Genomic DNA, 13198 nt, shown 5'->3' with positions numbered 1-13198 from the left:
CAGCCTGGCGAATAACACGTATACCAACATGTTCCCCTCAGACACCCCCACTACCCCTGCGCCCCTCTCGCCCCTGCCCCCACCTCATCACCCTTGTGCTTTCCTGTGTTGATAGTTTTTTCTTTTCTTTTTCTCTCTCTATCATTCTCTCTCTCTCTCTCTCTCTCTCTCTCTTTCTCTCTCTCCCCATCAAGCCACAGCGGTAAAAGAACATGGAGTTCTATCGCTCCGACACACTTGCTGGCGGAGAGATTGCTGGCGTTTCCCCCCAGGAAAGAAGTCGTCACAGCTTTTTGGCCGTCATTCGACTGTAATGGAAAAATAAACACGACTGAGCGAAGCTGCCATGCGACACAAATAAATAAATACAGGACACGCCGCTGAGGAGACGCTCGGGAGAGGAAAATTTATTTTTACCTGAAAAATGACAAGAATGATGTGTGTAAGTATGTGTGTGTATGTGCGTGTCGTATCTTGATATTGATGAAAGATTTCATGCAATAAATATATTCTATTAAAACTGCATAAATATTTTTGCTATTTCAATGTGATGGTGCTGAGGCTTAGAGGCCACGCCTCTTTTACTCAAACTATCTAGAGGCCACACCTCCGTCATTAAGACTGAGGGCTAGATGCCACGCCTTCTTCATTAGGACTGAGATCTAGAATTCACACCTCCATCACTAGGAAAAAAGACAGAGACCACGCCCCCTCACTTGGACTGAAACACATGGGCAACAACCCCTTTTTTAAACTAAAACACATAAGCCACACTGAGAGAAGCCACGCCTCCTTCACCTGGCTGAGACTCAGAGGCCATGCCTCTTTCACCTGGACTGAGACTCAGAGGCCACGCCTCTTTCACCTGGACTGAGACTCAGAGGCCACGCCTCTTTCACCTGGCTGAGACTCAGAGGCCACATCTCCTTCACCTGGACTGAGACTCAGAGGCCACGCCTCTTTCACCTGTCTGAGACTCAGAGGCCACACCTCCTTCACCTGGACTGAGCTCAGAGGCCATGCCTCTTTCACCTGGCTGAGACTCAGAGGCCACGCCTCTTTCACCTGGCTGAGACTCAGAGGCCACAGCTCCTCCCCCTGGACTGAGACTGAGAGGCCACGCCTCCCTCCCCAGGACTGCAGTGTTTAAACTAATAATAATGAGATAAACACAGATTCATCATGTTGCTCTTCATCAGATAATTCTGAATCTCTCATAATCCAATAATCTGCATCTGAATCTTGTGTGCAAAATCAATGTGTGTGTAAACAGCTGCTCGCTTTATTTATTTATTTTATTCAGTCATTAACTTTCACACAGAAGAATTTCAAGCGGATTAAATAAGACAAAAAGTGAAACCGAGTGAAAAACTACACTTAATATCTTCATCTCCTTCATCTGGAATTGATTAAGTTTTTATAATTAACCTTTTTATATTTACTTTCATTATTACTGTTGACATTTTCATTAATTGTGAAAAGAAACATTATTTCTGTATTTCTGCTGATCTGCAGCGACTCGGCTCAGTGAACTGAGATAACGACCGCGTGCATTCAGCCGGTTTAATCACTTTATTTAAATCAGTCATTAGATGATTCACTGATCAAATTTCCCCGACCGGGACATCCTTCACCTCCTCCATCACGCTTCAGTCCTGAAAGACGAGCTGATGGATTCACTCGGAGCTTTTACTCCACACCGACTCCGAGCTACAATCACATCCTGTCTGACATTTACAGTCCATCTTGACACCATTGCATCGAACTGTCACAATCTGAGGATGACTACGTTCTTCTGGAGGAATAAAACTCAAACTGTTACAGCTGGAAAAAAAAAATCACTACATTTAAGAAGCAGCAGCTGAAATATTCCACAAGTCTGGAAAAAACTTCCGTGAAATCAGCAATGAGCTTCCTCAGATTATCCATCCATCCATCCATCCATCCATCCATCCATCCATCCATCCATCCATCCACTAATCCAACAATAAATTCATCCATCCATCCACTCATACATCAATAAATCCACCTATTCATCCATCCATCCATCCATCCATCCATCCATCTAAAACAAAATCTATCCATCTATCCATCCATCCCCTTATACAACAATAAATTCATCCATCCATCCATCCATCCATCCATCCATCCATCCATCCATCTATCCATCCATCCAACCATCAACTCACCAATCTTTAAAATTATTCTCTCACTTAAGCATCCACAAGTCGTCCCCAGTCTCCATCCATCACTTCCTCCACTGTCTAACCACTTCCTGTCCATCATCATGTCTCATGTATGAGTTTTGTACGGTTGTTTGTGTGTATGTGTCTGTGTGTTTGTGTGTACGTGTGTTTGAGTGTACGTGTGTTTGAGTGTACGTGTGTTTGTGTGCATGTGTGTACGTGTGTTTGTGTGCATGTGTGTACGTGTGTTTCTGTGCACGTGTGTACGTGTGTTTGTGTACTTTACACGCTTTTCTCCCTGTAATTAGATGATAAACTGGACGTGACTGCAGCACTGAGCTCAACATTAAATATGCTCCTGCTCCCTCTTCCCTTTTCTCCTCCCAAAAAGTAATACATTTATCCTTTCTTCTTGAATCGATGTTCCCCTTCTGCCATCTTTCTCTTTCTCATCTTCTCCTCGAATCTTCTCTTCTGGAATGATGGAGCATTCACGTTCCTTCCAGCACATACAGTAATCTACACAACCTTCAGCCCCATCTGTCTTCCTCTCTGTCTCTGTGTCTCTCTCTCTCCGTCTCGCTCACAGTGGGTAGTCGAGTGAAACAGCAGTGAAATCACAGCGAGCTTACAGTGTGTGTGTGTGTGTGTGTGTGTGTGTGTGTGTGTGTGTGTGTGTGTGTGTGTGTGCCGTGTGTTCTCCATGCCACTGTGTGATAGGTGGAGACAGAAACTAGTGCACTCAGTAGGGAGGATGTAAGCCTGCAGGCAGGAGTTTGTGCATCTGTAATCGATAACAGCCAAGAGGACACACACACACACACACACACACACACACACACACACACACACACACACACACACCCTGCCCTAATTAGCATCACCAAGAGTGTACAGAGAAACAGAGAGGAATGTGGATGAGCTTATGGACAAATACACTGCTCACATGGACATTATTATTATTATTGTGTCAAGCAGCAAAAGTGCACACACACACACACACACACACACACACACACACACACACACACACACACACACACACACACACACACACAAACAAACAGACCTTATTGTTATTCTACCTTTTCCTTCCTATTGTTATTCTACCATCATGATTCTTCCTACACGTTTCTCTTGCTAGAGTGTGTGGAGAAAGTTCTGGGGTCTAAGTGACCTCTAAGAGAAGTCTTGGATGCACCCAAGATGTTTTTCTGCGACGAGTGTTATTATCTGTATACATGATATCATTTGAGGAATTTGTGTTAAATCAGTTCTTTCTCCCTGAAACTCGAGTGAAGACCACAGCACAGGTTACAACAGCAGTAGCAGCAATCTATCCACCCAGACATATTTATCCACTTACATACCCAGCAGTCCCATAAATCCATAAATTTAGCCTACCTCCACCAAAGTCCATCCATCCATCCATCCATCCATCCATCCATCCATCCATCCATCCATCCATAACTCCACCTCCTACCCAAATATCAATTTACCCAGAAATATATCCATTCACTTACATACTCAGCAATCAGTCTACAAATCCTTCCAGGTAGCCTAACCCCACCAAGGTCCCTCATCCATCCATCCATCCATCCATCCATCCATCCATCCATCCACTCATAACTCCACCCCCTATTTAAATATCCATCCAGCTATACATCTGTTCATCCACTAACATACCGAGCAATCCATCAACAAATCCTTTTATTTCTCCTGATCCCCCACACAAGTCATCCCCATTCATCTATCCATCCAAACAAACTGTCCATCTCGGCATAATTCCATCCCCTATCCAACTATCCAATCCACCCACGTTCTTAACCACCCATCCAACTATCCATCTATAAATCCATCCACCTACCCAACCTACCATTCATCCACACATCCACCTGAAACTCCCAGCAGTGAGCAGGTCCGTCTCAAAGCTGCTCCCTGCTGGGACTCCACACCTTTTTTCCCTCATTAGTTTCACTGCAGTAAATGAGCAATATGCTGCAGCTTTACACAGTTAAACACCGCTGTCATGTATAATTATGTGCGTTCTCACTACAAAATTGGCAAACCAGCTGTTCGGAGAGAAAAACGCTCTACAAACACATGGCATATTAACGGCTTCTATTTTAAAACAATAAAGTGTTGCTGGAGTTGAATAGGTTTCTTGTTGCCGTCAACAAAATTGCACAAGAAACGAGAACGAAAACGTTTTGTTCAGTGTGTGTGTGTGTGTTAACAATACACCAAAACCGAACAACACAACACAACACAACACAACCCTATAAGAATGATGGACAGCTGTGATATAACAACAGGATTCTACCAAGTTCTTCTCCTCTAGTGCTCCATGTGGGAGAACCCCAGGGAAGTGCTGGACTTCTGATCGGAAGGTTGTGAGTTTAAATCCCAGCACCAACAAGCTGCCACTGCTGGGCACTTGGACAAGGTCCTCAACCCTCAACTGCTTAAGTTGAGATCATTGTAAATCGTTCTGGTTAATCGTCTGCCAAATGTCATAAATGTAAACGAATCCTTTCACGTTGTGATGCAGGATGTTCATATACTTCTGCTCACCTACTATTGGTTGCAGCTTCCAAAAGTGCCAGTGTTTAACACATGGAGAGAGCAGGAAATGAAAGCTGAAATTCTAATCTATCTTCTCATGTCCATCTTTTGATCTTTTGACCCAAATGTCTTCAGTCTACAGAATAAAACCCCATAAAGAAGCGGCCGTGCTGGGAGACTGTATTGTTTTCAGGTGCTGATCTGAGAGTCTCACCGACATCGATCATTTACTTAAAGTGAGAAGCAGGTCAGATCATGTCTTTTCTTCCCCTCATCCCTCCTCCAGCCCTGTGTGTATCTCTGAACCTTCCTTTCATCCATTTCCCAGGATGTTTTCTGCGGCATATTACTCGCCTCAGCCCTCCAACTCTAGCATCATTCATCAGCAGTGCTCAGACGATTACGTTCCACAGGGCTGCAAAACAAAACAAAACCCAAAAACCCTCAGCTCTGTAGAAGCTGGAGAACTTCTCACAGGGAACCAAACAGCAGTTAATTTGGTGTCATTTGTTATCTGTGGACACTGACCTCCTGGAAGCTTTTCACAAACTCCTCCGCCCAACCTTCCCACTTAAACCACAGAAATAAAGGTTCCCGGAGTGAGTCAGCAGAGGCGGCTGTTACGTAATGAGGAGCAAATTAGGAGTTTAATGGCAGGCCTGTCTGTACACGAGCCGCGCCGACTCGTCTGCCCATTCAGCCGGACGAGAAGAGCCAAATCACGCTCATTAGCTAAATCACCCGCAAACTCAACATCCCCACTTCACCTATCGTCACACGCCGGCTGCTGGAGAGAAGAAAAAACAACCGATGCTGCTGTTCTTCCAGACACATGATGGTGAACTTCGAGGACTTTCGTTGGAGGAAAGAAGAAAAAAAACAGAATCGAAAATAGAAACTTTCCTCCGATTGCGAGGGGTTTTTAATCAGCTTGTCTCCTCTGATACGCGGGGAAACGCAGATTGCTTTCTGTTTGGGTAAATGAGATTTGTATAGATGCACACACACACACACACACACACACACACACACACACACACACACACACACACACACACACACACAATCAGACACGGCGTTTCATTGCTTGTTTTTGATGGCGTTTCCTGTTTTTCTGCTATAGCGCTAGTTTACAGGCTCCTTTAGTCTTTCAACATGGCTGTTTACTGTACTGCGAGTTCCTGCCCCAGTCAATGCTGCTAACATTATGCTAATTGGCGTTTTAGCCATTTTTACGCTAATCTTTTGCTCAATCGAACGCTCAGTTTGTGGTTCAACCCGTTTTGAGTTTATTCACTATAACGCTAATGTTCTGTAGCTTGGTCTGACCCGTTTAACTGAAATGCCAGGTTAGCCTGGATTAGCCTGTTTAGCCGTGTCCTAATACCACTCAATGACAGAATGACGAAACGGTACGAGACGCCGTATACGGCTATAAAAAAAAAAACTCCACTATTTGCGAAAAAGGACAGAAGAAAAATGTATCGCCTGTTTTTTCCCAAACCAAAAAACCCGGGACCATTCTGGGACTTGTGCGAATCCCAGCCGGACTGATATTTTCGTCCTGGAAAAGAGGTCATGTCCGGGGAAAAGAGGACGTCTGCTCACCCTAGCGTGACTCCGGAGCTCGTCTGTTAAGACTAGAACAGGAAGTGAGCTTCAAAGTGCAAAAAAAAACCTACTACTCCGAGACCTGATTTTCACTTTCCACAAAAGATCCGGGCCTTTGCTCCGACCTGCACGGGCCCAGACAGGCCGAGACCGGCTGACTCGCGCCGAGAGACAGAACGTCTGCAGGATCCTGTGGGGTTTAGTGCTCAGAGAAAGATATTAGAGCAGACAAAAGAGCTTCAGAAGGACTTCGGAAAGGTGACGTGCAAGATATCAGCACTTCAGAAAGAACGAGAGGAAAAAGATGAATATTAAAGAACATAAAAGGGATTCGACGGATGATGAGAAACAAAAGATGTACACGGTAGGGATCCAGATATACTGTATAATGCAGTGTGAACTGCTGAAGTCACCACTCTAGAGACACATCGCTCAGAACTAAGTGCCCCCTTTAGACTCTCAGGGATTTTCTCTCTATGTGTAGTACAAATAACCTTGAAAATATGTAGATCAGGATCAAAGGCAAAGATGTGGCTCAGTGGAAGAATGGAAAACCTGTCAGCTATTTGTATAGACACGCCCACTGCACCATTTTACTCCACCCCCATTTTTGAGTAAAAGAAATACAAAATCCGCTGTTTAGGTCACTCATGAGACTTCATTACAAAAGGAAAAAAAAAAAATCAGTGAAGCTAAATTTACATAGCACTTAGCAAACGCCAAAATATAATAAAAGTGGTCTAATTTCTAGAAGATCAGGGTTAAGGGCCTTGCTCAAGGGCCCAGGAATGCTAGCTATTGGTGGTGCTGGGGATTTGAACCCCAGTGAGATGCCTCCTCCCTTCTCTCAGCTGCACATCAGCCTGAGGTGTTTATGGTGTGATCATTCAGCCAAAAAATGTGCAAAGGTTGTAAATAACAAGACTAATTCATGTGATGGATTTAAATATCAAGGATGATGCGTTTTCTTTTTTTATGCTAAATTGGAAAAAAAAAATAAAAAAATAAAAAAGGCGTGAAATTAAAGGTAAATATTATTTAGCGAGTAATGGGACGTGTTTAAAAACATTTAAAATGTGAAATGAATCCAGAAGAAAAGAAGTGCAGGCATTTTAGTGCGTCGGTTCATGTGCTAAATGCAAAGAAGACGTTTTTAAGTTTTTTTTACAATCAGAAATGCATGATTTGGGTACAGCGTTGCCATGGAGATTAGTTTTAGCTCAGGGTTTTTTTTTTTCACCTCAGACTTTCGGCGCTAGCCGCGGTAGCTGCACTGCTATTAAATATTTCTGGGCTGCTGGAGTGCAGAGAAAAGCTGGATTACTGGAAGCAGGTGAGACGGAAGTACAGGACGTTCGTGGTCTCGTCTCTGCCTGTGGCTTCTTCGCTTTAGAGAGCGAGGGACAGAGTTAAGACAGATGGAGAGAAACTTGAGGATTTGCGTCAGCTTGGCCTCGGCCTAGCATGCAGCGTGTACGCGGTTGATTAGCTGAGCTGCAGCACCTTTAGTGACTGAAAAATTGGCTTCCGGCTCCAGAGCTAAGCGCGAAGGCAGCATGGCTGGTCGTGTGTTATTATCTCAGAGACATTTCTCTGCTGATAAGTTCAAAGAAATGAAATGGGATGCTAGGCGCTACGTCGAACACGGTAAGCTAGGACTTGGATGCTAAGCCAGAACACGGGAGCCAAGCAGCTAGCGAATAAACTGCGCGAGAATTCAGAACTAGTACAGCAGAGGAATGAAATGAGAGAAAGAGAAAGTGTGTGTGTGTGTGTGTGTGTGTGTGTGTGTGTGTGTAGCATCAGTGTATGTGTTAAAAGAAGTGAGCACAAAGGAGTGTGTGTGTGTGTGTGTGTGTGTGTGTATATGTGGCCCTAAGGCATGTTTTGCTCAAAGAGCATAAGTCTGTGTAATCGGGCCCCACAGACACCAATTGGGTTTTGTGTGAGTGTGAGAGTGTGTGTACGTGTGTGTGTGTGTGTGTGTGTGTGTGTGTGTGTGTGTGTATGTGGCCCTAAGGCATGTTTTGCTCAAAGAGCATAAGTCTGTGTAATCGGGCCCCACAGACACCAATTGGGTTTTGTGAGTGTGAGTGTGTGTGTGTGTGTGTGTGTGTGTGTGTGTGCCAACACTTGACTAGTGTTGTTACGGTAACTACATCCATCTGCCACCTCTTAAATTTCTTGTCATTTATTGTTGTCTCCTTGGTGACAGATTTACACACCTACCGCTTCCACTGTCAACCCGAAATGGCCATCTGTCCCACATGCTCACACACACACACACACACACACACACACACACACACACACACACACACACACACGCCTACCGAAGTCCTGGTGTGAGGACATCCAGCCGATTGGTTTGAGAGCGGCGATGGCGAGCAGGCCGGAGCCCACGAACGAGCCGATACCAGAGAAGAAGAAGAACAGCCCCATGATGGCACTCTGCATGGAGCGTGGAGCCGCCGAGTACGCAAACTCCAACCCTACACACACACACACACACACACACACACACACACACACACACACACACACACACACACACACACACACAGGAATACTGTACTGTAATATATGTGACAAATAAATGCTTCATAACAGAGACAAACATATTTTGAGACAAACAGATTTGATCTCGTCCTTATTATTGTTTACAGAGAACTGCAGAGAGAAGAAAAGAGGAGAGAGAAAGGGATAGAGATAAATAGATGGATAGAGAAAGCAATAGAGCTAGAGAGAGAGGGGGGTATAGACAGATAAAACAAGATAAAGAATATAGACAGAGTAAAAGAAATGTAGGGAGAAGGACAGACAGAGAGAAAAAAAGTAAGAGAAAAAAAAGCAGAAATAAGAGATTATATTATGGAAAGAGAGGAAGAGAGGGGTAGAGAAAGATAGAGAGAAAGAGAGAGAGATAAAAAGAACGAAAAGAAGAGATAGAGATGGACAAACAGACAGAGAGAGAGTGAGAAGCATAGAGACAATTAGAGATAGAGAGAGGGACATAAAGAGACAAAAAGTGGAAGAGAGAGAGAGAGAGAGAGAATAGATACAGACATAAAGAGAGGAAAAGAGAGAGAGAGAGGAAAGAGAGATACAGACATAAAGAGAGGAAAAGAGAGAGAGAGAGAGAGAGAGAGAGAGAGAGAGAGAGAGAGAGAATAATCCCACTTTTCTGCTACAGAACACCACTCCTGTATTTGAGACATGACAGCTGAGGGTTTGGGGGCGTGGCAGAGGCGGAGCTTCAGCAGGATCGAGTAAAACAGGAAGTGAAGGATTCAGCACTAATGTGTTGTGATGCGGTGTGTAAATGAAGCGTTGTTCTGATGCGTCTGTGTTGTGTTATGAATATAAACTGCTCTTACTGAAAGCCTTCATCATGTCCTGCTCTCACTTCATCAGCGAGCTCCTGACAGGCCCAACAATAAAAGCAGTGTATTCGACACGGCTGATGGATCTGCCCTGCCTGAGCAACCAGCTGCTTACGCTGAAATATTAGCGTCTTTAGGCGTCCGCGGCTGTAGGGATGACGACGCAGACCGGAAATAAATGAGTGTTAATGGCGTCGCCGCGGAAACCGAACTCATCACACATGGACGAGGAGAAGACGAGGACATGACCGACTGCTGGAATATTAATACTGAAGATTTCAGTGATAGAAGAATTTGTATCCCCGTTCCACATTGAGTCTCCTTTTGATGTTATAATGATCTCCACTCTTCTGAAAGATCTTCCTCTAGATTTTGGAGTGCGCTTGTAAAGTAAAAAAATCCGGTACTGATGGAGATGAAATGAGGAGGCTGTCAGAGTTCACATTCATCTCAGAGGTTTGAGGTCAGAGCTTTATAGCAGGAGATCTTCCACTCCAACCCAGATCTTTATGGAGCTGGCTTTGTCATGCTGGAACAGGTGTGGGTCTCCTTTGTGGTAACAGTTTGGTGAAGAACCTCATATAGCAGGGAAAGTGTATAGTGTATTCTTGGAGATGAGTCCAAGAAAACATCTCATTCATGTTCTCCAACCACGCCTTCCTCTGCTTGTGCTCTTATTTTAGAATCGAACGGGTTCTGGAGCACGTGTGAAGAGAGTTTTATTCCGGCTTCTCTTTTCCTGCCCTTAATCCTGGAGATGTTGATCATCTCTCTGACCATTACAAAGCCCTGACACTGGAGACTCCGCCCCTACGCATATGTCAAATTAATGTCTTCTCACATATCGATGAATAAACAAGCTGTTACTATAGAAACAAAAACCTCCAATCACAATACTGCTCTTCTAGAACACTAATCAATATCTTCTGACCAATCAGAATCCAGAACTCGAGACGTTAATAAAGTAGTCATACAGCTATTACACATCTGTGCATGCTACGTCTAGATTTCCTCGCTCCTCTCCTGGGCTTGTGGGTTTTCTTCTAAAAGAATTAGCTGTATGAGCTGCTTATTAGAAACATATTCAAAACAAAAAAACCCCTGAAGGATGAACGCTTGGATGAGGTTCTTTATCTGCCGTCTCCCCGCTGAGCCATATCCACAGGGAGTCTGTCCATGTCTATATCTGTGTGTGTGTGTATGTGTGTTTGGCATGAAAACCAGAAAGCCAGCCGTCACATAATGGATCGGACAGTGGAGTCCATTAAAAGGGATTTATTCAAACAGAACAGGGTCAGAGGAAGAACCTGGGCTCCATCACATTTCCCAGCACGTGACTCCCGCAGCGTTTCCCCCCTCGAGCTCGACGTGTAGCGACGAGGCTTTATTTTAAGGTTCCTCGCCATTATTTGGCTCCTATTTGCATTTCACAGGGGGGTTCGGCATAATGAAATGTTGGTGTTGGCTTTGAAAGCCTGCGATCGCACGCTAACACAAACCCAACTCGCTGATTACCAACTCGCTGTTCGTTTGACTAACAATAGATGAAAAAAGCCTCAATACAGATTTTTTTCTCTTCATAAAATCTGATTCGTTTTAAAGCGGACGATTTATCAATACGTCTTTCATTGTGGATGCAGTGATCTGAGGCCCAGAGCTGCTTTTCGACCCTCATTGGGCAGGAATGATGGATTAGTGTCTGATTTGTCTGAAGCTGATCGAATTTTTGTGTAAAATCAGCAGAATTTCAACATTTAGTCATTTAAACATCTAAACACCTTTTCCAACAAATAAAATGAGTTTAAAGAACGACTTAAAAATGTGAAAAAAAAAAACCCAACAAGGACACATTTTTCAATAAATAACACCCACAACATGGATTTAAAAAATAAATAATTAATAAATTGATAAAGAAAGAGAGTTTTTTGGGCTCGTTTGAGAGCTAAACTGGGATTTCAACTCATTCAGAACAATTAACTATAAAAGTTTTCAGCTCCACCCACAATACACAATTAACAATACACAATTACAACGAGGATTTAAGATCCATCCACTTTTAACAATTAATATTAAAGGGGGCTTTAAGCGCCACCCACTGTGCAGAAATAAGTTTACAAAAGGCATTAAGCCCCACCCACTGCTGTAAACCCCACCCACTGTTCACAAATTATTTTACAAAAGGTTTTAAACCCCACCCACTGTACTTAACTAACATTGCTGTCTGCTTTAAGCTCCACCCACTAAAAACAACCAACTGTATAGGAGCTGTTAGCTCCACCCACTGTACAGAACTATCTTCAAAAAAAGGCTTTAAGCTCGTCTCACTGAAAACAACTAATTTTATATGAAGGTTTGACCTCCAACCGTGTTATGCAATGAACTAGGACGGAAACTCTAAGCTCCGCCTACTATATACAGTTAATTATGGAGAAGGCTTTAAGCTCCACCCACTCCACACTATTACACATGAAGAACAGCTTTTAATCTCCACCTACTGAACACAATTAACTTTCTAAGTGACTAAGCTCCACCTACTTTACACAATTGACTATGAAGAAAGCTTTACACTCCGCCCCCTTTAACAAACCACACACACACACACACACACACACACACACACACACACACACACACACACACACACACACACACCCACACTGCATGGTGGATGCTGTAGCTGTGGGTTTGGAGGAAAGCGTGGTAGAAAACCCCGTCCTCTGAGTGAGAGTGGAATAACGCTGCTCTGCTCCAGATCGATCGGCTCTGATTGATAGAGCTGCAGATTTCTCACAAAGCCGTGTGAATAAAAGCTCACGCTCAGGCCGGGACACTGCACCAGGGTGGAGGACACTTTAAAAAGGCCACTCGTTTATCACCACAGTCATTAGGGGGAATAAATTGGAGGAAAAACTTCAAAAACTCTATAGTTAGAACCAAACCAATAAAATCTCCCCCCAGTGTTTTAGTGCAGGAGAGCTGATGAAAAATGAGACGAGGTTCCTCAGGGTTTATGGGACATTCAGGTCATTCTACATATCTAACAGCATTCAGGTCCATCAACTAGATCGGCTTTATGACCCTGAGTGAAAATCTAAATGATGAGGCTCCTAAAACAAGAAGGAAAAAAAAACAATTGCTTTTTACGACATTTACTGCATTTCACACACACCTTTATCTCTTTCTACACACCCATCTCCAACCTGTACCCTCCTTCCCGTCATACTTCTACCTTCTTCCACAGCCACCTCCAGCATTCCATGCTGACCTTCACCTCATTCCACTCCTACAGAGTTCCAAGACAGACAGAGTTCTCCACCTTGTTCCACACCCATCTTCACTGCTCACATCTTCACTACCCTGGTGAACACCTCCTTCTCATCTCACCCATCCACACCTTTACTTCATTCCAGGCAGACCATCATGACCATCTCGTCCCTGGTGCTCGCCACCTTC

The 13198-nt window shown here is 44.0% G+C and overlaps 1 protein-coding gene across 1 annotated transcript in view; it reads right to left on the bottom strand.

Moving 5' to 3' along the window:
• The window catches only part of slc15a4 (solute carrier family 15 member 4), a 35955-nt gene that overhangs the window by 3434 nt on the left and 19323 nt on the right, over window positions 1–13198 (bottom strand). The window contains 1 exon segment of the mRNA XM_046871717.1: window positions 8696–8854. Coding sequence (XP_046727673.1) covers window positions 8696–8854 — 159 coding nt within the window.

This window comes from Silurus meridionalis, chromosome 17 (assembly GCF_014805685.1).
Source record: "Silurus meridionalis isolate SWU-2019-XX chromosome 17, ASM1480568v1, whole genome shotgun sequence".
Taxonomy (NCBI): Eukaryota; Metazoa; Chordata; class Actinopteri; order Siluriformes; family Siluridae; genus Silurus; species Silurus meridionalis.
Note: the sequence above shows the minus strand (reverse complement) of the source record. Positions and strands in the feature narration are given on the sequence as shown.